General features: G+C 34.2%; 3 protein-coding genes across 3 annotated transcripts; 1 reads left to right on the plus strand and 2 right to left on the minus strand.

Moving 5' to 3' along the window:
• The first annotated feature begins 2,928 nt into the window (after positions 1 to 2,928).
• LOC141659367 (uncharacterized) lies at positions 2,929 to 3,741 on the plus strand. Its single transcript, XM_074466202.1, has one exon. The coding sequence runs from the start codon at positions 3,004 to 3,006 to the stop codon at positions 3,502 to 3,504; it is 501 nt and encodes a 166-aa protein (XP_074322303.1). The 5' UTR covers positions 2,929 to 3,003; the 3' UTR covers positions 3,505 to 3,741.
• Positions 3,742 to 3,796: 55 nt separating this feature from the next.
• On the minus strand, positions 3,797 to 8,492 carry LOC141659366 (uncharacterized). The gene is made up of 3 exons (XM_074466201.1): positions 7,903 to 8,492; positions 4,676 to 7,716; positions 3,797 to 4,381 (listed from the first exon to the last, which is right to left on the minus strand). Exons 2-3 carry the CDS (start codon positions 7,608 to 7,610, stop codon positions 3,984 to 3,986), a joined length of 3,333 nt encoding a protein of 1,110 aa, XP_074322302.1. The 5' UTR covers positions 7,611 to 7,716; positions 7,903 to 8,492; the 3' UTR covers positions 3,797 to 3,983.
• A 7,141-nt stretch (positions 8,493 to 15,633) lies between these two features.
• On the minus strand, positions 15,634 to 17,065 carry LOC141661216 (uncharacterized). The gene is made up of 4 exons (XM_074468202.1): positions 16,974 to 17,065; positions 16,486 to 16,907; positions 15,848 to 16,150; positions 15,634 to 15,764 (listed from the first exon to the last, which is right to left on the minus strand). Exons 1-4 carry the CDS (start codon positions 17,063 to 17,065, stop codon positions 15,634 to 15,636), a joined length of 948 nt encoding a protein of 315 aa, XP_074324303.1.
• Positions 17,066 to 27,125: the final 10,060 nt, after the last annotated feature.

A 27,125-nucleotide genomic window follows, 5' to 3' on the forward strand; every position in this document is an offset into this window, starting at 1 on the left:
TTAATAAAAAAATATTCTTAAACGAGAACAAATATATACCATAAAACTTATATATCAGCATTCAACCAACATATTTCTATATCTACATCTACATCAACATTAAAAACTATCTACTTACAATTACATTCTTAACCTATCTAGCTCACTAAAGCCGTATTCCCAAGCAGTTCTCCCCGGATGGATATGCCGCTGAACCATAAATAGTATCAGCTGAAGCAAAGTTGGTAGTATCATGTACAGCTCCCACAAAAGTTCCACCCATTGTTCCCCTTCGAATGGGCTGATAATAGTGGAGGAAGTGAGGAACATAATTAGAACACTGAATCTATACAAGCTAATAAAGAGACTTGGAAACTAAATGCATCTATTATCTACATGGTCGTATACTAGATGTTCAATTAGATAAACAACAGATATATTACATAATTTCTTATCATCAGCAAAAGACCTTTTAGACCATGTTATAAATGTATACATTGGGAACGAGATAGTTAAGCTAAATGAATATCAGGTACCGATACTGTTACTAGGGAAACTGCTTTTAACATCAAGGACATTTCTAACCGATGTTAAAGGGGTGATGTCGTAGGCACTATTTCTAGTAGTGACATCCTCACCTTACACTCACTTTTAGGAAGAACCTCTCGACGCCATTTATTTTTACTACTCTCGGAGACAACACTTTTTCCTGAAAGCCTACAAACATATAAACGACCATATATCTCGTTTTCTTTATTATGATGGGTCGCTTGAATTTTAATGGCAAATCCATTTCTTAAAGCATAAGACCTAAAAAAATGATCGGCCTCATCCAAATTTTGAAAAAATTGATTCATATATGGAACTTATCCCCCATCACCATTTTTATACATATTTGCATCCTTTACATTATCATCTTCATTTGCGCCCTCAACTAGGGGCGTAATTCGAACCGAGCCGGCTCGAACTCGACTCGACAAGTTGAGCTCGACTCGACTCGAACTCGTTATCGAGCTCGAACTCGAACACATTTTCTGGCTCGATAAAAAATTCGAGTCGAGTCGGGTTTTTTTAAGCTCGACTCGAGATCGACTTGATAAACTCGAACTCGACTCGGCTCGTTCTCGATTATTTTTTTTATAAATATTTATGTATTTACTAATATATGTGTCATTCAATTAACCAATAAAATTAGTTTTACAGACTAATTTACTAGTTTTTATAATATATCGGCATTATTATGTTTTATTATATTTGGTAAAATTTTTGAATTGAATTATTTTGTTAAAATATATTTTTTTTATATAGTTAAATGTTAAAAAATATGAGTTTAATTTTATTTTTGAAAAATTCAACGCTAATTAGTTTAAATATACGATAAGTGCTATCTAAATTTTAAAATAAAATAATAACTTCATTTTCGTTAACAAAATTAATTTTAGGGTTTTTTTCAAAAATACCTAAGTTATAATTTTTTTTGCAAAAATACGGTGCAAATGAAATAAGCTCGAAAACTCGTTTAAAAACTCGAAAATTCGATTAAAAAACTCGAAAAGCTCGAAAACTCACGAGTAGCTCGAACTCGAATCGTTTATTATCCGGGTCGAGCTCGGACATAAATTTCAGACTCGATTTTTTTTACTCGAACTCGAATTTAATAAGTACAAACTCGACTTGACTCGAATCGAAATACATCCCTAGACATAATCATTTTTAAGCTCATTTTCATCATCTACATTATCATCTTCATCCTCAACATCAACCAAATCGTCATCTAAATTAATAAATTCCTCATTTTTTCCAATATTATCTACAAACTCATCATCTTCAACAAATACAGGGGTTCTAGATTCTTCACTAGTACTTAAATCATCATAATGTAAAACATGACCAACACCCTCTTTTTTTCTCATTTTTACGTTTATGACGAAACATACGGCAAATAAATTATACGGCATGACAAATTAAAATTGAAGAGAAAGAATATACCTTAAATCGAGAAAGATACTTGAATTTCTTCAAAAAAAATGCCTCAAAATTGACTAAAATGTTAAACTTGGAGAGTATTTTTTGAGTATTTTGTATGGTTGTATATGGTATAATGAGGCTGAGGAGGGGACTGGGAATAAGAAAACAATCTCAAACTGCGGACATTGTCCGCGGTCCGTCTATACGAACCGCTAACATTGTCCGCGGTCCCCGGGGCTTGTTGTCCTGATCTCAGCCCTTGGTCTGTCTCATTCAACAATGGAAAAATCATTTGTTGCATAACGGTGTTGTCACAGACCGTCCCCTTACCTTTATATGAAACAAGTTTTAATATGATTTGTGTAAATTGTGTGATTATAAAGTGTGATTTTTGCTGTGATGAGAATATGAATTGCGTGAATTATTTTTAAAATTGAATTTGGTGGAGTATGAATTTTGCAAACTAATGGTGAATAACTTAATTCGGCTGAAACTCTCGTACAGCTCAGCTCGAAATGTTCATGATCAAATTCATGCTCGGCTCGCTAATAAACAAGCCAACCTCGACTATCAATTTTCGTTCAACTATAAAAAAAAAAAAAAAAAAAAAAAAAAAAAAAAAAAAGAACTCGGCGCAATTTGGTAGGGTTAGTTCGGCTCGAGTCGGATAAAGCTTGGCTCCGCTTTACGGTTCTACTAACGTCCAGATAAAGCTGGCAAGCAAGTTCAAGAGTCTATTTATGGATGAAACCTTGAAATGCGTGGTACCATTACTCGATTTTGTTCACAGCTAGGGGTTGACATTGCTTCCTTAAAATTAACTCTCCCCCTTCACCAAACTCTGAATTTCATTATTACTACTCCACTCCACCAGTGCAAAATGCTCTTCTCGAGCAAATTTTAATGCATTCCTTTAATTACCACAGCTGTCCTCCTCCTTTGTTTTGTACATAAATACTCCTCTTCTTTTCAGAATAACAAAACATTCCCAGTGTACTTTCTTCAGATACTACTAATATACTACTGTGTGTGTGTGAGAGAGAAAGTGTGAGAGAAATGGCAAAGTTGTACCTAGTGTTTGTACTTTCTCTAGTACTTGTGCATGCAATGGCACGTAACATTCCTACCGAAAAAACCGAAGAAACGCAGACTGTTGTTGTTGCCACCAAAACTAATGGTGGTGGGAAAAATGTAAAGGACAAGAAGTGTGTGGTGGGATTTGTTGGAGTTGGTGGTGCTGTTGGCGGTGTTGCAGGTGTTGGTGGTGTTGGCGGTGTAGGTGGAGTTGGCGGTGTTGCAGGCGTGGTTCCACTTGGTGTTGTTGGCGGTGTAGGTGGAGTTGGAGGTGCAGGCGGGCTTGGTGGACTTGGGGGTGCAGGTGGACTTGGAGGGCTTGGTGGTGGTGCAGGTGGACTTGGAGGACTCGGAGGTGGTGCTGGTGGACTTGGAGGTCTCGGAGGTGGTGCTGGTGGACTAGGTGGTCTCGGAGGTGTTGGAGGTGGCGTGGCTGGTGGTGTTGGAGGTGCTGCTGGTGTTGGCGGAGGTCTTTTACCTTGATGTGATTCTGATAGGGAAAAAGGAACAAAAATGCAACCTTCACTAGCATTTTGCATTATTTGTTTATATTCATGACTAGTTGTTTGATCCAGTTCTAGGGTTTTGATTTCCACTTGCTACCAAGTACTGTAATAAGCATTGACTTAACTTCTATGTTTTGTATGTGTTCTAGGTTTCTATTTTATGTGTTGGATCTGATCAGCTTAGTATCTAATGGTATAACTGGATTTATCTTGATTTCTTGTTGCATGCAATTATGCTTGTCAATTACTCATTTATTCTAAATAAAATACCTCCAGGATCAAGCTACAAAATTGTCATACTAAAATACTATGCTTTGTATAAGATTAGACTATGAAATGTACAGATGATTGGTTTTTATAATTTGCAATCTGATCAAGCAAGAACTATAGCTAGGATATTTAGATTGACAATATAATTTTAATCAAGGCAATAGGAGGAAACCAAGGCATATACACTCACAGGGAATCATCTTTTAAAGGAATATCATCTTCTGAAGAATCATACACTTGAGGGGCGTTGATGAAGTTGCCTTCTTGTCTATTAAACTCGACCAGCATCTGAACAACTTCTCTCATTGATGGACGATCATATGGATTCATGCTCGTGCACACGAGAGCAATCTTTAAGACCGTAAGCATGTGATTAACAGTTTGTTTGTCTTCCAAATTCAAACGACTATCAAGAATACCAGATGTTAGTGACTGATTTCGGACGTATTTCTTCACGCATGTAACAAGATCACCACCTTGTTCTATTGGCTGTACAGGAGCTTTCCCTGTTAGCAACTCCAATAGCACAACCCCGTAGCTATATATATCACACTTTTCCGTTACCTTCATAGTGTATGCATATTCTGCCATTGTATAAGCCAAATTGTCATTGAAAACTATTTCTACAAGTTAAAACTTTGTAAAGCTGAGTTATAGTGCAGGCAGATTCGACAGATATGTTTATATGGAGATTTTGGTGTTAAAGATTAGGCTTATATAATTTTTTTTTAATAAATGTCTTTTGTTATATGTGATAAAATCCATAAATAAAGCACGAGAATTTAATTAAAAATATTTATTTTTGAAGAAGTGAATATAAAAATCAAAATAGCGATAATCGGATTTTCAAAGTGAATAGAAAAAATCAGAGGGCTTACCAGGGGCTATGTATCCATATGATCCTGCAACTGCTGACATGGACTTGGACTGAGGCATGTCGATAACCTTCGCCAAACCAAAATCACCAACATGAGCTTCGAAGTCATCATCAAGTAAAATGTTATTGGATTTTATATCACGGTGAATAATCCTTGGCTTGCAGTCATGATGCAAATACGAGAGGCCTTGAGCAGCCCCAAGAGCAACTGTGAAGCGTATTGGCCATTCCAAGGTAAAAGATGATCCATGGAGTAACTCTCCAAGGCTGCCCCTTGCAAGGTACTCGTAGATAAGCAAATTAGAACCCTGGTGATAACAGAAACCAAAAAGCTTCACAATGTTACGATGCCTAATTTTGCCCAGAGTTAAAATTTCAGCTCGGAAACTGTTTTCGATATTATTCCCTTCTCTGTTTGATGCAAGTTTCTTAACTGCAATCGTTTGTCCAGACTGCATTACTGCCTTGTAAACTGTTCCAGCAGCTCCCTTACCGATGACATAACTATCATCAAAGTTGTCAGTTGCCTCCACAAGATCCTGAAATGTGAACCCCTCTTTTGGAGGAAAATATATATCAGAGACCGGCGTGGATGTATCTTTTTCCTGTAAAGTAGCAGCTCTCTCAACTGGTTGCAGCTTCATCATATATATTAGGATCACAATAAGAATCAGAGATACTCCACCAACTGCAGCAGCAACCACGACTATGATTTTCCTTCGATGGGCACCATCATCTGGTGAAGGTGGCTCTGAATCAAAAGATGGTCTTGCGTTGCAACCACCCAAAGGACCACCACACAGACCTTCGTTTCCAAGAAAACTGTCCACGTCCATGTTCTGGAAGACTGGTACGGAAGGCAGGGGTCCCGAGAGGTTGTTGTTAGAGAAATCACATCCCAATAGACTTGATAAATTTGCAAATGTAGTTGGGATTTCACCAGACAAATGATTGTTATTAAGCAGTAGGTATTCCAGTAACATAAGGTTACCCAATTCAGATGGTATTTCACCAGAAAGATTATTAAAACTTAAATTCATCGCAATCTGTAATCCTGCAAGAAAACCCAGCTCATTTGGTATTTCACCTGAAAACGAATTTCCGCCCATCTGCAACTCTAGTAAACGTGAGAGATTGCCTAGTGCTGCTGGTACATTACCAGAGAACTTATTATCTGAAAGCTTGAGAAGTTCCAATTGTGAAAGACTTCCAAGCTCATTTGGTATAGCACCCTCAAAGTTGTTCCGGCTGAGATCAAGACGCTGAAGCGTCTTGCAATTCAAAATTTCAGGTGGCAACTGTCCTGTCATATTATTTGAAGATATATTGAACTTCACCAATTTATACAAATTACCTATTTCCTTTGGCAACTTGGATGTGAAGTAATTTCCTGAAAGATCAAGTCTTTGCAATTGTTGGCAGTTTCCAATTTCAGGAGGTATTGAACCACTGAAGTTGTTCTGGCTTAACTCTATAGCAGACATTCTTACTGTTTTGCACAGCTCAGCTGGGAAGCTCCCAGTTAGCCTATTACCATTCAGACGAAGTTGACTTAATGATTGACAATATAGAAGTCCTTCTGGAATATTCCCATACAGCTGATTAGACTCCAGATTCAGTGTGTCTAAGATTGACTGTCGACAGATGTAAGGAGGAATTCTTCCAGTTAAATAATTATCAGAGAAATCAGCTACCCAGAGTTGATTGTAGAACCCCAGCAATCTAGGTATGCTACCGGTAAGAGAATTATCAAATAGCTGAAGCTGTCTCATTTTAGGTAGATACTGAAAACTATAGGGAATAGGACCTGTGAGGTGATTGATAGAAAGATCAAGGTTTGTCAAATTCTTCAAGCTACCAAATTCGCCTGGTATAACACCTGTGAGCTGATTTTCAAACAGATAAAGCAATGATAAACCCTTTATTTGACTTAACTCAACAGGAATTTCTCCAGTCAAAGAATTTTCAGAGAAATCAATTTCTAGTGCACTTGAAAGGTTACCTATTTCCCGGGGAATGGTACCATTCAACCCGTTCCTGTACAAGTATAACTTCCACAAAGATTTCATGCTAAAAATCTCCTTTGGAATTTCTCCGACAAGATTATTTTGGTACAGGGCAAGAGTCAAAAGATTTGTACAATTCGAAATCTCTGCTGGTATAAACCCAGAGAAATAATTACTCCAAAGAATCATATCTGTCAAATTTTTAAGCTTCCCTAGAACCTTTGGTATATCGCCATCTAAAAGATTCTGAGCAAGACCAAGATATTGCAAATTCTGACAGTCAGCTATTTCTGCAGGCAGATTTCCAGAAATAGCATTCTGCCCTGCCCTAAACCTTTCCAAACTCCTGAGCTTTCCGAAAGACCGAGGCAGTTTACCACTCAGCTTGTTTGAGTAAGCCACAAAATCAGACAGTGATGACAGATTCCCAATTTCTTCAGGAAACGAACCAGATAACTTGTTATTGCATATGTTCAAAAATGTCAAAAAGGACAGTTTACCTATTTCAGCAGGAATTTGCCCTTCAAACTGATTATTATTCAAATAAAGAGTATTCAACCTCGAGCAATTTCCTATCTCCTTTGGAATTGTTCCATTAAATGCATTATAAGCAATATCAAGGTAACTCAAGAAAGCCAAACCCCCTATACTAGAGCTTAAGTTTCCCGAAAGATTCATCCCTCTCAAATCAAGAGCATACACAACCGGATTAACATCCGTTGTACAATTCACACCTCTCCACAAACAAGGAGTCCGATCACTCGAATTCCAGTTCCCCAAATAATTAGACTCATCTTGAAGTCCTTCTTTTAACTCCAACAAGTACATTCCTTCAGCATTCAACCCCTCCGACGGACAACTCGAAAAAGCTAGTAAAATCACCATCAAACTAAAAATAAAGCTTCCTCTTGACCAAAAAAACACATACATTATAACTACCTCCACTGATCCAAATAACTACTTGCCTTCAACAAAATTTCAACCCCAGCAGGCCCACCCAACTAAAATTACCATGTCAAAGGCCACAAAAACCAATCTGAAAAATAAAAAAGTTACAAACTTTCACAACCAACTTCATAACTTCTAAGTCCAATACTTGCTTTAAAAATTGCCCGCATAAATCTTGATAAATGAGTACATACATTAACACAAATCAAGAAATGTAAACAAAACATATAAATACAAATGAATCTAAACAAAGATCATAGCTTTAGACACATACCTTTCTAAATCTCCAATCTTGACATAAATCATCAACCTGAGAGACTAAAGGTAAGATCTTTATAGCACAAAAGCAGCTCAGAAAAAAGATTCAACCCTTTTAAAAGCAAAAAGAGAATGAAAATGAATCAAGTTCAGAAAAAAGATTCAACCCTTTTAAAAGCAAAATTAGAATGAAAATGAATCAAGCTCAGAAAAAGATTCAACCCTTTAAAAATCAAGAAAAGAATGAAAAATCAAACACCTTTTGGGCATTTAAACTGATACTAATTCTTGAAGAAACAAAGCAAAACAAAACACACCCACTTGATAATTTTTTATTTGGCCAAAAGGGTAATCAAAGGAATGAACTTAGAGTTAGTTATTGAAGCTTTAATGGCAGACAAGCATGTTTGGACTTGCTATTAATGTGATATGTATAAAGAATAGATGAGATTGTAAGTCTTTAGAAAGGTGGCTTTTGGGTCACTGAATTGATGAAATGTATGACTGGATTGTGACAGCTTTTTGAAGGTGTGTGTGATATATTGAAAAAATCCAGTGCAATCAATATGAAGTATGAACTATGAAAGTTTTGTTTTGCTTGTCATGTTTTCTTACCCTCCTCCAAATCCAAAGTTTTAAAAGGGAAAGTACTCAAGTGATTGGATGATTAAATTAATTTCATTCTTTTTTATAATTGTAAATGTTAATAAATATAAATTTAATAATTTTTCATTATAAAACTTTCACTCCAAATAAATAAATGTATTTTATCTCCTATACATTTTATCTTTTTTATTAAAAAACTTGGGGAGCAAACCCTTAATATAAAATATAGAATATTTCTTTGAATATTTGATTATAAATTTCTAAATTTATGTAGTGATGTAAAAAAAAAATATAATTGATATTTTATATTTAGTTGGAGTTTGAAGTACACACCTAAGGTTTGAAAGATTTTAATGAATCAATAATAGTTTGTAATTTAAAAAATTGTTGATTTTAATTATAAGAGCAAGTTCAATAATGTACCAAAAATGTCTTAAAGTATGTTAAAAAAAATCTTGTGATTTAGGGTATGAATTTTTTATATGGACTTCAATAATATATTTTATTGTTTGTGCCTTATTATTAAGATAATAATATATTTAAATAATAATTAGAGGGTTGAGAGAAAATGAGAGAGGGGACCGGTTTAAAAAAAAGTGAAATACAAATTTTATTAACAGAAATGAAATAGGAAATGGTTTAAAAATAAGGTATGTACTCATTTATATTAAATGGCTTAAATTTTAGTTTAAAGTACGATTTTAAGATATTATTGGACTTGTTATCACTTATCATCACCAAAGAGTTTAAATATTTTAAGTATAATTCCTTATGATCCTATTGAATTTGGCAGAATTTTAAAAGATATTAAAAAAGGCTAGGAAATATATCAACATATATCATGTTATAAAATCGACAAAAAATTCATAACTCCGATAAAAGAAATTGTAAATCTTTGGATATTATGATATTTTAAAGAAATATTTTAAATATTGATAGAAGACTATCAAATTCTAAAATATTTTTTAATTCGAATTGAACTTTTTCTTAATTTTTTTTAAAAAATTAAATTGAATATATATAAATTTTGAATAAAAACTTTAAATCGTTGAACACCTACCCCTAGTTTGTATCAACTATAAAATATCTTTACATAATAATTACAAAATTTTGAAAGAGTTAGAAACTATATTCACGTTTTTTTATTCGAAAATTGATTCAAACCTCCTAATCTTTATATTGACATATCAGGGTTACTTACAAATTTTTTATTCAAAACTTTGACAAAATGTTCGTATTGATATACTAGTCACATACAATTATATGTATTTTTTTTATTCGAGGATACAGCCTTACTAGTTTTTGGAATAAAGTACGATCACGTATATTCAAAAAAATTACAACCCCTTTAATTGTTTGTAAATTTTTATTAATGTTTAAAATTTAATATCTATGATTTATGAAACAAATTTTTTTCAAAACAATTAAGTATTTAATATTCCCGAGATATTAAAACTCAAAATCTTACATAAATTTCAACTTAGAGCATGATACTGTAAATTCATATTAGAGATATTATTTATTCAAATTTCTAAGTAATTAGATACTTCTTTTATCCTATCCAAGTGTAAACAATTTTTTTAATACTTGCCAACGCATTTTAAGTGAATATAAACTATAATTTCATAATTTATTTTTGAGTTTTTTCTTTTTTTTATTAAAATTCAAATATTAAATTTTTATTCAGAAAAAAAAATTACAGAATTATAATTTAGAGAAGTATTAAAATACTTACCGAAAATCTAGGAAGATAGATGGCGTATCAATTTATCAAAATAAATTGAAGCTAGATTATAACAATTAATAATCATGTAATAATTGAGTAATAAGAGTGTTGAAAGATGGATAAAAATTGCAAGCAACAGCAATGAACTAAGCATTGTGTAATCAAAACATCATGCCATTACAAATCACGCCCTCACAAGTACTTTATGTCTAAATCAATGATTTGTAGTGTATACAAACAATCATATGGTCCTTGAAAAGTATTGTAGTCATATGTTTTGTGGGGTCCGATTCAAAGAATATTTCTTCATTTAATGGTGCGAATCAAAATGTAAGCCCATTAATAACTACTTAATGTATGTGCCGGGAGAAAATTTTGTACCCACCTTCCTAGTGGTTGCGCTTTCATCGCCCACTCCTATTTTCTTTTATATTTTACATTCCGCTAGCTCAAGCACACGGGCTTCAAAATGGGGATTATGGAAGATATCACATGGTGATATGGTAGCATTTGTCTATTAGTGATTTAGTGTTTGTATTTATGTGAAATTTATTAAATAATAAAGTATTTAAAAGTGGTGCATGGTCTCGAAATAAGTATTTAAAAATGATATTCGGTCCTTGAACAACCGTATGTCATAAACTATTTTCATAACACTAGTTTTATTGCCGTTGGATAAGAAATTTGATGGTCAGGATTTTAATTTTAAGAACTTGCGTCTGAGTCATTCTAAAAGTGAGTATCTTTGGACTAATTTTAATGGAAAATGTAATGAGCCTGATGTTGTGAAGATCAGGTTCCACTAACTAATCGTTTTAAGTATCTTGATTGTACTATTGATAGTAACGGGGATATTGCTTCTGATGTTACGCATCGTATTAAGGCCGAATGGATTAAATGGAGAGCTGATATAGGAGTGTTATGTGATAAAAGTGTACCTCTGATGTTGAAAGATAATTTTTTTATAAGGTTGCGGTTAAACCAGCATTATTATATGGTTCAGAGTATTGGTTGAGGAAGGCCCAAGGACGTCGATTAGAAACGGTGGAAATACGTATATTGCGATGGATATATGTGGTTGTATAGTGATGGATCAGATACCAAATTCTGCATTTCGAAGCGCATTAGGTGTTGAGTGTATTGTAAAGAAAATCAGGGAAGGTAGATTATGTTGGTATGAACATATTCGGTGATGACGTGCATCAGCCCCAGTTATAGGGGTTGAAGGCATATCGATCAGAGGAAAGCGCGAACGAGGTCGACCGCGTAGGACGGGGGCTGATCAATTGAGTTTGGATATGGAGACCTTAAATTTCACGTGTGGCGTGAAATTAGATATGGTTTCTTGCAGACGGCGAATTAGAGTAAATGAGGTTGTGTTTACTGGTTTCTCGCCTATTAGTTGCATCCAATTTTGACTAAAATAATGAGTTATATTAGTTTGAGAACACAAAACATTAAAAATTCAGGCAGGCGTCCGTACAGATATTTCTCATGTGCATATAATCATGAGCTCATGCTTATCTCGTGCACTTATATTACTTATTTTTTATTGTATTATTATCTATAATTTTGTTTATTTTTATATATATCATACACCATTTATGTTTCATGTATTAAGCCGGGCGTTTTCACGGAAATAATCTCATTATTCCTTCGTGTAGGGATATAATTTGCGTACGTCTTATCTTTCACAGATACCGCTCTAAGCAGAATTACCGGCATAGGTATATATGTTTGATTTGGTTTATATTATTCCGCACTAGTGACCCTCACTTCTATCAATTTATGACGGACGGGTCAATCGTCGAAATAGTTGAACACATTTCTATGTTCCTAATTAACACAATAAAAACTCAAATGCAAAATCTAAATCTTGCTCAACTAATTCAGTTTCAACTCATCATGCCTTAACTTCAAAATCTCAAATCTCACGGTGTTAGTTAATTCCAGTGAGGGTATTATTGCAATATGATAGTTGTAAATGAGTAGTCCAATACAACCATCAAATTATATAATTTTATATAGAATACGAAATTTTTAATAACAGTATGACATAAAAAATGTAATAATATTAAATTAAAAATTTATATAATTATATAATAATACAAATAATTTTTATTATTTAATACAATCACGGTGCGATTTAAATCACACTATCAAAAACTTAAACTGCACGCACCACATTACGCGATTTATTAAAATTTAAACTGTAATCCAACCACGAAAATACATAAAGCCTAAAAATAATTAAATTGAAGAAGACCTAGATCTGTCAAAAAGAAATTAAATATTAACATAATTGTACATAAATACATAAAACGAAATTAAATATTAACATAATTGTACATGAATACAAAGAGTACATGAAAAACAACATAAATAATACTCTGACCGTCCCTTTTTAATTGTCATATTTCTTTTTTTATCGTTCAAATTAAACTAATTTTGATCAAAAATTAAATATTATTCTTATATTATTTAAAAAATGAAAAATATATAATAAAGTTGATTAAATATATTTTTTAATAAAAAAATTTCGTTACAATTATTAAGTTTTAATAAATTTTTCTTAAATTTTGATTAATTTAAGCGCACAGAAGTCAAATGTGACAACTAAAAAAATAGACGGGAGGAATACTAGTGAACAAGCAACGCAAGTATAAAAAATAGAAGTTCAAATACTCTCTATGTCTCAATATAGGTGTCCATTTTGGAAAAAAATTGTCACACATTACTTGTGCATCTTTTGTTTCAATATAAATTTAAGGTAATTTTTCAAAACTATCCCTATAATGACCTTTTAAAACCTAACTCGATTCTCATTTTTCAATACATTAAATAGGGGTGTTTGGTGAAAATTTTTATCCAACTAATATTTTTTTTGACAAAAAGCTGAGAATATTATTACGGAATCAAATCCAAAGCAATGCAATTTTGTATCGAAGTAGGAACAGAACTCCTATCGATAATACGGCCTGAGAGAAAATATGATTCCCTTGCTATTTGATGGGCCACCATATTAGCAGATCGTTTGACAAAGAACAAAGTAATTTTGTTTAAACGCAGTAACAAACTTCGGCACTCCTCGATAACCAATCTGAGGTATGATTTTATGGGGACTTTGCTCCCGACTGCTTGAATCACAGGTAAGCAATCCGATTCGATGATATCATCATGCCAGCCTCGAGTATCCATCCAGCTCAAGGCTTCTTTAAAAGCCATTGCTTCTGCTACTACTGGAGCAACCAAATGTGGATGAACCATAGCCCTGGCTTCAATCAACTCACCATCAGAATTTCTGGCTACGAAACCAAAACTAACTTCACCTCGATCTTCAAATACAGCAGCATCCACTGATACCTTAACTAAGTTATGTTTAGGCTTGAACCAAACGGTAGCTCCATCTCCTTCTACATGAGGCTGGAGAGGATACAAAAATGTCCTATTTTGGGTTACATTCCATTGATTAAGGTACTTCCTTGCAGCTGCAACTGTTCTGTAAACCGTTGTGATTTTTTGATTCCATATTAAATCGTTCCTAGATCTCCATAGTGACCAACACAGTGAAATAATTTTAGCCTATCTACCCTTCCCAACTATACTGAACATATGTTTCAGCCAAGACCTGAAACACATGGCCTCATAAAACTGAATATCAGGTAAGAGAATTGCCCAGCATTGACGAGCAAACTGGAAAGAAACCAGACTGTGCAAAATAGACTCAATCTCCTCATGACAATTTGGACAACAAACCTATATTGGAACATGTTTTTGAGCCAGCTGTTATAATGTCGGAAGACAACCTATGAGAGCTCTCCACACTAAGTTGAGTGTCTTTGGGGGTGCTTTTATGCTCCATAGAACTTGCCAAATTGTGTCATTCTCCACAGCACTCCAACTACCTTTCTGTCTCTGTAATAATCTGTATGCTGATTTCACAGTATAGATACCAGAATCCTCCAAACTCCAGAATAGAGTATCTTCCTGATGTGTTACAGATAATGGGACATTTAATACACAAACTTGGTCCCTTTCATTGAGAACATCAGATAACACTTCTAAGTCCCATTCTTTCTTGTCAATGCACAAAAGAGAGGCTACCACATTGTTTTGCAAAGGTTCAGGCGCTGAGGTTACATAAGGATTGTCCGTATTGTACAACCAAGGTTGGTCAAGAATTGGAATACTCTTACCATCCCCAACTCTCCAGCGTACTCAATCTAGCAGTAACTTTCTTGCTTCCAAAAGGCTTCTCCAGATGAAACTGGGGTTATGCCCAATTGTCGAAGCGAAATATCTAGCTTTATATAGCCTGGAAACTAAACTGTCTGGCCTCGTAATCATCCTCCAAAGTTGTTTGCCTAACATAGCAACATTGAAATCATGAAAGTTGCGAAATCCCATGCCGCCAGAATTCTTGTGCTTGGACAGTCTATCCCAACTCATCCAATTAATTTTTGATGTGCTTGTCTGACTCGAATGCCACCAGGACTTTGTTAAACATTTCTCAATACTTTTTGTAATATCCAAGGGGAGCAAAAAAACATTCATGGCATACACTGGAAGTGATTGTGCCGCTTGCTTCACTAAAATTTCCTTGCCAGATCGAGAGATATAATTTGCGTCCCAACTTAGAATCTTCGTATAAACTCTGTCTTTTAAAAATCCAAGAAGGGCTGATTTGTTTCTGCCAATAATATTGGGGAGTCCCAGGTAAGTTGACTTCTCGTTGGCTTCTGACATTAGAAGCGTTTGACAGATCAGCTCTCTGTTATAGCTTATGACATTTGTGCTGTAAAATATTGAGGATTTAGCCTTGTTCACCTGCTGTCCCGAGGCTCTTTCATAAATTTCCAATAATTCTAAGACCTTCAAAGCCTCCTGAGCATCAGCTTTTCCGCGAACAGCATATGACTAATAGTGGGAGCCTTTCCGCAGATTTTAATCCCATGAATCAGACTTTGCATTTCATATCTTCTCAAAAGTGCAGACAAACCTTCAGCACAGATGATAAATAAATAGGAGGATAATGGATCGCCTTGGCGAATCCCTCGAGTAGGATGTATAGGATCTAGTTCATGCTCACCGTGATTGATAGAATAAACAACCGTGGTAACACATTGGAGAACAAGATGAACCCACCACTGAGAGAAGCCCATTTTTAGCATGATAGCTTTTAAAAAATTCCACTCTATGCGGTCATATGCCTTGCACATATCAAGTTTTAAGGCCATATAACCATATTTACCAACTTTTCTCCCTTTCAAGTAGTGCATGATCTCGTAGGAAATCATGATGTTATCCGAGATAAGTCGATCTGGAATAAAAGCACTTTGTGTAGTTGATACAACTGTATCCAATAACCCTTTCATTCCGTTTGCCATCACCTTTGTTATGACCTTCATCAGGACATTACACAGAGCTATCGGCCTTAGCTCCCCTACTACTGTTGGATTTTTCTTTTTCCTCCCCTACTACTGTTGGATTTTTCTTTTTCGGGATTAGAACAATACTCGTGTCATTTAGGCCCTTCAACACATTTCCTGTAGAAAAAAATTGCTGGTTAGATTATAAATATCTTCACCAACAATATTTCAATGCCTTTGAAAGAATGTCGGGGTCATACCGTCCGGCCCCGGCGCTTTATCTGGGTGTATCTGAAAAAGTGCTACTTTCACCTCCTCCTTTGAAACTTCTTTATTTAATTCCAAGTTCTGATCCTGAGATATGGAATGAGGAACACAATCGATGACCTGATCATACTCCACAGGCGCTACAGTAAACAAGTCCGTATAGAAGGTCTGAATGAGAGCTTTCAAACCATCTTGCCAATCAACCCATTGTCCCGAGTCATTTTTCAGTTTGCTTATAAGATTTATCCGCTGTCTTTTGTTACATGTTGCATGGAAATATTTCGTATTTTTGTCCCCTGCATTCAGCCATAGCTGCTTCGAGCGTTGACGCCAAAAGATCTCCTTTTGGTCAAGAATTAGGAAAAGTTGATGTTTTGCGTCCTTGTACTCTTTGACTGACTGTGCATCTCGTTTTCTTCTGAGCCTTTTCAAAATCTGGTGATACTCTCTGATTCTTCTATTAAAATATCATGTAATCTCATTTCTCCAAACAACAAGATTCTCTGCACACGATTTAAATTTCTGGTGGATATCAGACTGCATACACGTCTCCCAGTTATCTCGAGCAATAAAGCTACACAGAGGCTCCGTCAACCATGCATTTTCAAAACGAAATGCTTCTTCCTCGCACCTGTGATTCTGCAAACTAATCCAAGAGATATAGCACTGTGATCGGAAGGCGAGCCTTCCAAATTATAAAGTTTTGCATAAGGAAATAGGTCAAACCAATTCGTTGTAGCCATGGCGCGATCCAAGCGAATTTCTAAAAATGAGTCGGTATCCCTACCTCTTTCCCAAGTAAAGGGATGACCATACAAATCAATATCTTTCAAGCCAACATCCTCCAGAGTGTCATTAAATCCGTCTAACAACCATTGAGGGTAATGAGCCCCTCCTTTTTTATTCGTCTGGGACCTAATATTGTTCATATCACCTATAATACACCATGGTAGATTAGAATCTCTAGAAAGATTTCGAAGAAGATCCCACGTTCTTTTTCTTTGACTCCTGTTAGGCTCTCCATAGAAACCTGTTAAACGCCATGGTTGAGACCTATTTCAAAGAATTTCCACATCAATGTGGTTCTGTGACATACTAAGGAGTTTAACATGATCCTACTCTTTCCAAAGCATGGCCAGTCCCCCACCGCGTCCTTGTGCTTCTACTGTTAATAATCCTTGAAAACCAATACTTTTTCTCACCCCATCCATCTTGTTTGTGGTACTTAACGTTTCACATAAAAATACAACGTCGGGCCTTTGTTGACGTATAACGTCCTTTAGGAACTGAATTTTCCGAGGTGGCCCGATACCTTGGCAGTTCCAGCTGATAACATTCATGAGGACTGGCGGGCCTGCAAGGCAGTACCCGCCAAATGCACGTTTTTTTGGTTCTGATTTTCCTCCTGTACACTGTCAGTCATCTCTTCTTCTTCTGGACAGTTGACTATATTTTTAGTTGGGCTTTGTATCGCATGGGCCACTCTTCTTCTTTTTAGATCCGTAATGATTATCTCATTAGTATCAATATTATTTTCAAATTCGATACTTTGAGATATTGATTTATTTGCTGATAAAAATGTCCCTCCTTTCACTCCTTGATTCTCGCTTGCAGGTGCCGAAATTCCCTGCGAGTTGTTAGTTGTATCTACTCTGTTTCCATCTTTTCTGTATTTCAGTTGTTATTATCTCGGCATCTGATTTATCACTGACTTCGCCTTCTACCTTGTTCGCCGGATTTGCACTGCCGGGCCTCAGCCACTTGCTACCCATAATATGAGATCGTCTCTTTGAATATGCCCACATCCAGATTCCGTACGGTTTTTCCACTTCTCCTTCCTGAGCATCAAACAGTTTATCGCAGAACTTGTCACTGTGACCGATTATCCCACAGATAAAGCAAAAAGTGGGAAAAACTTCATATTTGAAATAAACCCAACACCATTCAGTAGCATTTTTCCGAAGCTTCATTCTCCTTTTTAATGGAGTATCTAAAGGAATTGATACTCTAACTCAAAAATGATCTCTCTAAACTCCCACAAAGTTGTTTACGTCAGACTCCACGAATTTACCAATATGATTCCCAACATCTGTCACTACGCGCTGGGATATGAACCCACTTCCTATGCCATGTAACTGCACCCAGACTCCAGAGTTCCAAATTGTTTATACTCAACGTTTTAGGATCCGCCCCCTCTGTTAGTCTCTCAAAAACTAAGTGAAAACGGCCAAATGTACATGGACTCCCATCACAAACCCGTTTAATATCAATTTCATGATAAAATTGAAAAAGAAAACGATTTGAATCTAGTTGCTTCACATATATGCCCTTCCCCGGACGCCACAAGGAAGCCATTTTATGTTGCATGGCTTGAAAGTCGATCGTTGATTCAGTAAGGAATTTTCCAACCAAGCACCACCTCGTATCGATTTCATTTAAATCTGATGAATCCTCCATATAACTAAGCCCTCCTTGTTCTTCTTCCTGAATGGAGAATCGGGCAAAACTCTCTTCCATTTCACGAATTTCATTCCTTTGTCCAGCCATCTTCAACTATTACAATGATATAATGATAGAAGAACGATAACACTGCTGTGACGAAATGAAAATAAAACAAAACTTTACCAAGAGAACAATTTTATCATGTCAATAGACAAGACTTATTAGACATAATCATAATCTATTTTATGCACCACATTAACTTTTTAGATGTCTATAAGTGTACCAATATTTTTTATTTTTTTTAATATGCGTAATTTTTCAAAATGCACATGTAATATGGGATTAGGGAGTAAATGCCAGAGATCATGCGATGCCCTGGTCAATGCATATGGATAAATAAGTAGCTTCTGCCAGAAAAAAAGAAAAGAAAAATGAAGTAACCGTAGACTAGTACTAGTAGTACATGTAGCATATAGTCTTAGTCAAACTAGGAGGATATTAATAATAATTACAATAAGACCAAAACTTAGGCGATAATTAATGGTGGTGGAATACGCGTAAAAATACTCAAGTTTAATTTGACTTTAATAGCAACGCAAGCTACCACTTTCAATGGAGTAAACAAAGTTTATTTTTAGTCGTTCTTTTAACTCACTTTATGTGCCTTGTACATACAACTGATGCATGTGATTATGCATATATTATAATTTAAACAGGACCACCCGACAATGGAAAATAATACTCCCTCCGTCCCTTAATACGTTTCCCATTTCGACTTTTTATACTGTTTACGGTAAACGATTGACTATTAATTTATATATAATCTATAAAAGTAAATATAGTCATAAGTGATCTTGTTGAATTCATATTTATGAATATTTTAATACAATAAACATTTTATATTTAATAATACTACGAAATTAAAGATATTAACAATCAAAAGTTTGCATTAGCAATGTATCTAACACAAATTAGAAACGTTTTTAGGGACAGAGGTTGTAATTTAAACAGGACAAATATGTGTCACTAAACTTGAAAGCGAAGGTGAAGATGAGAATTTGATCTCGCTGACAGGGGTGAATGAAGTTTGGGGTGTTTGGGCACCCGTATATCTAACTTATATGGCCGAAAGCAAATTCTTTTTGACTTAAATGAGCATAAATCGAAAGTTGGAGTACTTTTTAAACCTGGTCTCAATTTATTTATTTTATTTAATTAAATATTTTTAAATTTGTTGCGTAGTTTTCTTATATAATGATTAAAATATAGTGTAAATTGCTTAGCCAAAAAAATAAATAGAATGTATATTGTAATTTTCTATTGTACGGTTCTATTTTAATTTCTTAATATTTTCGTTTCAAAAGTTGTATGTTTAATTTTGAATTTGTTTAAATTTTGTTTTGCACGTATGATTCAAATATGATCCGTAATGTTTCGGTTCGGTTCGGGTCCGGGTCCGGATATTAAAAATAAAGATTCAAATCCAATTCGTTAGGTTTTTTCGAATTTCGGGTTCATTCTGATATTTTAAAAAAAATTAAATTTTTAAATTTTTAAATAGATTAATTTTAACTTATAAGTTATGATTTACCAGACATTTCAATAACTTATAAGTAAAATTATCCAAACGCCAAAATAATTTATAAGTTACGATGTTCATATTACTTATATTACACTTTTCAACTTTAAGTTATAATTTATATTTTTTAAGAAATCGCAAACGGACCTTTGTTTTAAAAATTTCTGAGATGGCCGTTCCATGCCTTGGGATGGTCCTGGGGCGAAATGAAAAAATGAATGTTAAAATGTTTTAAATTAAGTTGTGTACTTATGTCGATTGAATAATTAAGATAATTTTGTACTCGTTTCTTAGTTAATATTTTATTAGCAATATATATATTTTTTCCAATTAAAATTATAGTGAAAAATATGACAGTTTTCATATTTTATTAGAGCATCTCCAATGCGGGTTATCCGTTAGATACAATGTCTACGTGACAGTCCAATCTGTACTTCTATACTTATAATATAATTACCGGAATGAGATATATTTTATTTCAACAGTTATCCCTATTTTATATATTAAAAATAAGAATAAATAGTGTTGTATACATCTTAAACTACTAAATTACTAAACTACTAGATATAACCTCCTTATCCCGCTAAATTTCGACCAAAACTTATCGTACTAAATTACGACCGCAGCTTCTTCCTAATTCTTTTATTATTTTTATTATAAATCTATAATTATTAGATACTTATATAAATATATTTTAAAGTTATTATATGATTGAATAAATAAAAATTTTAAAATTATTTGAATATTAACAAACCCGTGCATCGCACGAGATTTAAGCTAGTATACCTAATATTTAAAATAGGGATGCCAATTTTACCAATCTATACTGTAATATAATAACCAGAGGTATATTTTAATTCAACAGTTCTCCCCTATTTTATTTATTAAAAATAAAAATAAATAGAATTATATACATGTTAAAATACTAAATTACTAAACTACTAGACATAACCTCTTTATCCCGCTAAACTTCGAGCAAAACTTATCGTACTAAACTACGACCACACAGCTTCTTCCTAATTCTTTTATTATTTTTATTATAAATCTATAACTATTATATATTTATATAAATATATTAAAGTTATTATATGATTGAATAAATAAAATTTTAAAATTATTTGAATATTAACAAACCCGTGCATCTCACGGGATTTAAGCTAATGTACCTAATATGTAAAATATGGATGACAATTTACCCAATCCAAACCCATTCTGATCCTTTTGGATTTAACCAAGCGCGGTTTTTTGAATTGCGATTCAGATCTAAATCTTATTTTTAGACCCGAAAGTGTTTATATCTGGATTTGGATCTTATGTATACCGAACCGATACTGAATCCGAAAATCGAAATCCGTTTCAAACCCGATTCGAACCCAAAACTCGAAAAAAAATCCGATAACATATTCATATCTTACATAAGTTTATAACAATAATACATGATTTATATAAATTGAATAATTAAATTTAACGTTTATAATCGATATATTGAATAATTGTTGATAATTAAATTTATTATATTTAACGCTAATATTGAATTACATATGTAGAGGACTATTTTTTAGTTAAACAAACGAACACGCATAATTGAGTCGACTTTTTAATCTACATTTAGGACACTAAGACCTCAACCATTGCATCAAGCCTTTATTGACAATATATAAATACTACTTTTGTATTCTGACCATTTAATAAAAATGTGTTATATAACATATTTATCCGATGCTCCCTTTCGCCATGCATAAACTAAACCAACAATTAAGATAAGCACGAAAATTAAAGCTTTTACAAATACAAATACACCTAATACATCGAAACTCGTTGCCCATGGATAAAGAAAAACCGTTTCAATATCAAAAATAACAAAAATTGGAGCAAACATATAATAATATAAATTTATTTATTTTTAAGTAATTGTTTTTAAAATATCCGAATTAAACCCGAAACCGATTCGTTTTTTTTAAATCGAAGAAAAGTCCTTTCGTTATAAGTCAGAAAGAAACAGGCTCGAAACAAAAAAAAATCCGAAGGATCGAATCTGGATCTTTATTTTTAATATCCAGACCCCAGCTCTAGCCGAACTGAGATATAACGAATCGGATTTGGATCTTACGAAACTCGATCCGATCCGACCCGTTGCCATCTCAAATGTAAGATAATGATAACTTCAACGAAAGCTCCTCTCGGATATAATTTTAGATCACGAAAAAAGGACACACTATATTTATTGATTCTATTCTCATCATCTAAATCAATACACATCAGCTCCCTTTAAAATATCGTCTAATCCTATCCTTAAATCGTTTTTTATAACAAATAACATACTACTTTAAATCACTTTTAAATATCATTTAATCGTTAACGAAAATTAAAATTTTAATAGTCTAATATAATAAACTATGTTATATTTATGTATTTTATTATATATGTAAGTAATGTTTATTAATTTTATTTTTTGTCATTTTTAAATATGTTATTATATTTATAATTGTAATAGTTTTTAATTTTATAATAATTACTTTAAAATATTTCCTTATATATAAAAAATAAAAGATATTATCGTTAAATATCTTTTATTTAAATACATGTTTTATTTTCAACTGTATTGAATAAATCTTTAATCATACTACAGTTGAAACTCGATTAAATAATTATCGATAAAATAATAATCTCGTTAACCCTCATAAAAGCTCTTTTGAATTGATTTGGGGAATTTTCAAGAAAGGTAAATTAAGGGATCTTTGAAAGCATGTGATGTTAGTTAAAATAAAAAATCGAATTAGCATAATTGTTAATTTCACTCTTTAAAATTCAATTTTATGAGTTTAAAATTTTCAATGTTCAAACATTTACGCGATGTTTAGTAACTGAGACTGAGCATTCGGTCGGTTCGGTCCAGAACCGGACCGAACCGAATAGACCGAAAAAATGAATTATCATTTTTTCTTAAATCGAACTGGACTGAAATTATAATATGGACATGACTGAACTGAACCGAACCGAAATAATCCGGTTCGGTCCGGTTTTGGACCGAACGGACCGAATTTTTTCAAAATTAAAATTGTATTGGAATTTTAAACAAAAAATTATGAAATTTAAAATATAATTAAAGTAAGGTTATGTATATAATACTAAGAGTGTAGAAATACAATTATAAATTATGATTATAATTTTAAGATATATGTGAAATGTATATAGAGTCAAGTTCCATGGAGACCACATTTTTTTTGGAAACCACAGACCACTTATGTTCTGCAACTAAAATCTTTCATAAACTTGGAAAAACGTAATATTTTGCTAATTATGTTATACAAAGATCATTATTTTATTCAAAATCCTGAACATCATACATGTATTGCATGCAGAACATTACAAAATATTTTATTCTACGAAACATGTTTAGTTTGCAGAACATTTGTTCAAATTGCAGAACATACACATTATACTTATTAAACTTAAATGATCCTCGAAAATTTAAATGAATTAGTGATATTCATAAAACACATTATACTTATTAAACTTAAATGATCCTCAAAAATTTAAATGAATTAGTGATATTCATAAAACATATTTCACAAATTAATAAATTTCATAATGTTTTGATTGCAGAACATAGCTGGTCTCTGAGGTCTCTAGTAAAAATGTGGTCTTCATAAAATTTTTCTCAATGTATATAATATAAAATTATAATATTTATAATTTGGTTTAGTCGGTCTATTCGATCGAGACCGAAATATTTTTTAAAAGAACCGGACCGAACCGAATTTTATTTCGGTCTATTCGGTCCGGACCGAATAAACCATTTTTTTGAAAAATTAGGACAAAATACACGGTTCGGTTTTTCAGTTTCGGTTCGGTTTTGCTCCGGTAGTAACTTAGGAAACAATAATCCCAATCTTAACTCGAAAAAAGTCCGTCTTGCTGGAGGTGTCACGGGTTGCAATGTCTTTATCCAAGTCCATGAACAATCTTCTTGGGCCTTGGCGTTGCACCTACCAAACAGAGGAGTTCTTCTCATCCAATTAACCCAGACAGAGGAGTGTTTGTTTTGTGTTCAACTTTGTTATACTATGATATGTATAGGAATTTTTTAAATATTCATGAATACTAACTTCTTCCTAAAATATACTCCCTCTGTCCCATCAATTTCTTTACAGTTACTATTTTGGGCCGTCTCATCCATTTCTTTACATTCCAAAAATAGTAAACTTTTAATAATATAAAACACTATTACACCCACTAACTTCCTACACTCTCTCAAATCTATTATTAAATATTAATAGGTCCCACTACTTTAACTACTTTTCATCATTTTTCATTACTTTACCTACTTTTATATATATATATATTGGTCTCCGTGCCCACCAGAGATGTAAACATCCTGGTGGGACGGAGGGAGTAATATTTTTTTGAATTTTGCGCAAATTTTAAAATAAATAAAAAGATAGTTTCATAAATCATTTTTCAAATTTTTTTTCTAAATAAAAGTATAAATATTAAATATTAATTCAGGAAAAGATTTTTTTTTTAAAAAAGTATGCAGATTTATGATTTTTATATACCATAAAGTACGTAAAAAAGTCAAAAGAATCATGTATTATGGGAGTACCTAAATGACAGGAAATAAACTCTTAACCACTTAAATTATTCAACCGTGCTCGAGATTAAAACAAACGTGCAAGTATTAATCTCGAGCACGTTTGTTTACGAGTAAAACAACCAATATAAAGAGTGACGACTCATTATTTTAAAAGGAGTTGTTATGGATAAAAAACCAAGGTTATTACTTGCTGTATTTAATACTAAGATTCGAGAGCTCAAGGCCTTTAATGGCTGCTCTCGTGTTTCGTGACTCAATCTGCCTTTACGAGATACCTACGTATCTCTGTGAATTAGAGAATCAAGCCAAAAAACGTCGTTCTGATTGGTGGGGGTGAGACCCCTTATATAGATGTTGGGAGTCCTTGAATTGGACTTGGTATAGGAGACTTGGTGGGCAAGTCTCATAGTTAGAATGGACTTTGGAGTCCTAGATAGTAGGAAATTGATTCCTTATCCTTTTAGGTCCCATTGAGGCTAATCTCCAAGGATTTATATTCTTATCGGGACTCTTTTCAACATCTGTTTTGTCCCTTATTAATTAATTACGAAATTAATTAATAATCAGGGCTTTTGGGCCTTTTTTATTCCATCAGGCCTGATCTGGTCCATCAGGCTTAACCTTTCTGGTCTGAGTATCATATATCTTTTTATTGGGTCTAGCAGCCCACAATTTGTACAATTAATGCAGTATTTAATAATACAATCATAATTTATTTATCCCTATCATTTGCCCCCCAACTTTTGGGAAACATCAATTAGGTTTCGCAGAAGTTAAGTCTATTCGTTCCCTTACAGGGTTTCATTTTTCCGTAAAGTGTGGAGCGACCTACACATTTACAATGAATTTTCCCTTTTATTCAGAAATTATCTTAATTTCCAGGAATTTTTCCCTTATTTCCGGGATTCTTCCCTTATTTTCTGGATTTTCCCTAATTTTCTGGGATTTTCCCTAATTTTCTGGGATTTTCCCTAATTTCTGGGATTTTCCCTAATTTTCTGGGATTTTCCCTAATTTTCTGGGATTTTCCCTAATTTTCTGGGATTTTTCCCTAATTTTCTGGGATTTTTCCCTAAGTTTCTGGGAATATTAACATTTTTCAGAAAATATTTAAGGAATTTTCTTATTTTTTTAAATAATCAGAAAAACAGAATTTTTGTTGCTCAATACATCCTAGGCGTTGTTGATCCACGCCTAGGAGACAGTTTCCTAACAACGTCTAGGAAAACTTGCGTCCTGGGCGTTGTTGGAGGCTGATGCTTCCTGGGCGTTGTTGATTCACGCCTAGGAGACGGTTTCCTAACAACGTCTAGGAAACTTGCGTCCTGGGCGTTGTTGAAGACAGATACTTTCATAGATCCTAGACGTTGTGCACCCACGCCTAGGAGACAGTTTTCTAACAACGTCTAGGAAACTTGCGTCCTGGGCGTTGTTGAATACAGATGCTTTCATAGATCCTAGACGTTGTGCACCCACGCTTAGGAGACAGTTTTCTAACAACGTCTAGGAAACTGGCGTCCTGGGCGTTGTTGAATACAGATGCTTCCTGGGCGTTGTTGTACCACGCCTAGGAGCCACACTTCTAACAACGGCTAGGGACGATGTATCCTGAGCGTTGTTGAATACAGATGCTTCCTGGGCGTTGTTGTACCACGCCTAGGAGCCACACTTCTAACAACGGCTAGGGACGATGTATCCTGAGCGTTGTTGAATACAGATGCTTCCTGGGCGTTGCTGATCCACGCCTAGGAGCCACACTTCTAACAACGGCTAGGGACGATGTATCCTGAGCGTTGTTGAATACAGATGCTTCCTGGGCGTTGTTGATCCACGCCTAGGAGCCACACTTCTAACAACGGCTAGGGACGATGTATCCTGAGCGTTGTTGAATACAGATGCTTCCTGGGCGTTGCTGATCCACGCCTAGGAGCCACACTTCTAACAACGGCTAGGGACGATGTATCCTGAGCGTTGTTGAATACAGATGCTTCCTGGGCGTTGTTGATCCACGCCTAGGAGCCACACTTCTAACAACGGCTAGGGACGATGTATCCTGAGCGTTGTTGAGGCTGTTCGAGCCTTGATTCATTCATTGAACTTTGATTTTAAATCTTTTCAAAATTCAAATCTTATGGGCTTCCCGCCTTTTTCTTAGGCCCAGGCCCGTTTGTGCATCTTTGAGCTCCTCTATATAAGAGGTGGAGTGTGAGTTCATTTCTCACACTTCACTTTCACAAAAATTTCTAAATTTCAACTCTGCAATTAGTCTCTCAAGAATCGCCACCTCCAAGCGATTTCCGGCTTTCTACTCCGCCGCTTTTCTGGGCTTATTTTGAAGATTCCGTTTGAATCTTCATCTTCTTTACTTACTTTCAAGAGCTTCCTGGGTTTTTGTCTTCATCCATGGCGGATTCCGATTCATCTCACTCCCATGTCCCCCAAGCTGTTGCCCGTCCCTCTAGGGCCAGCCGAGGTAAAAAATCTCTTGTACATTCCTCAGTTATTTCTCTTAGGGATCTTTTAACCGAATTTGGGCAAGCCTTTCCTAACATGTTACACTTAGATGCATATAATTATCCTTCTAGATTTGGTCCAGATCAAGTAGGTACCATAGCCCGCCTTTTTGGCATTTCCCACCCTTATAGGGCCGAGG

The sequence above is a fragment of the Apium graveolens genome, chromosome 5 (genome assembly GCF_009905375.1).
Source record: "Apium graveolens cultivar Ventura chromosome 5, ASM990537v1, whole genome shotgun sequence".
Lineage (NCBI taxonomy): Eukaryota > Viridiplantae > Streptophyta > Magnoliopsida > Apiales > Apiaceae > Apium > Apium graveolens.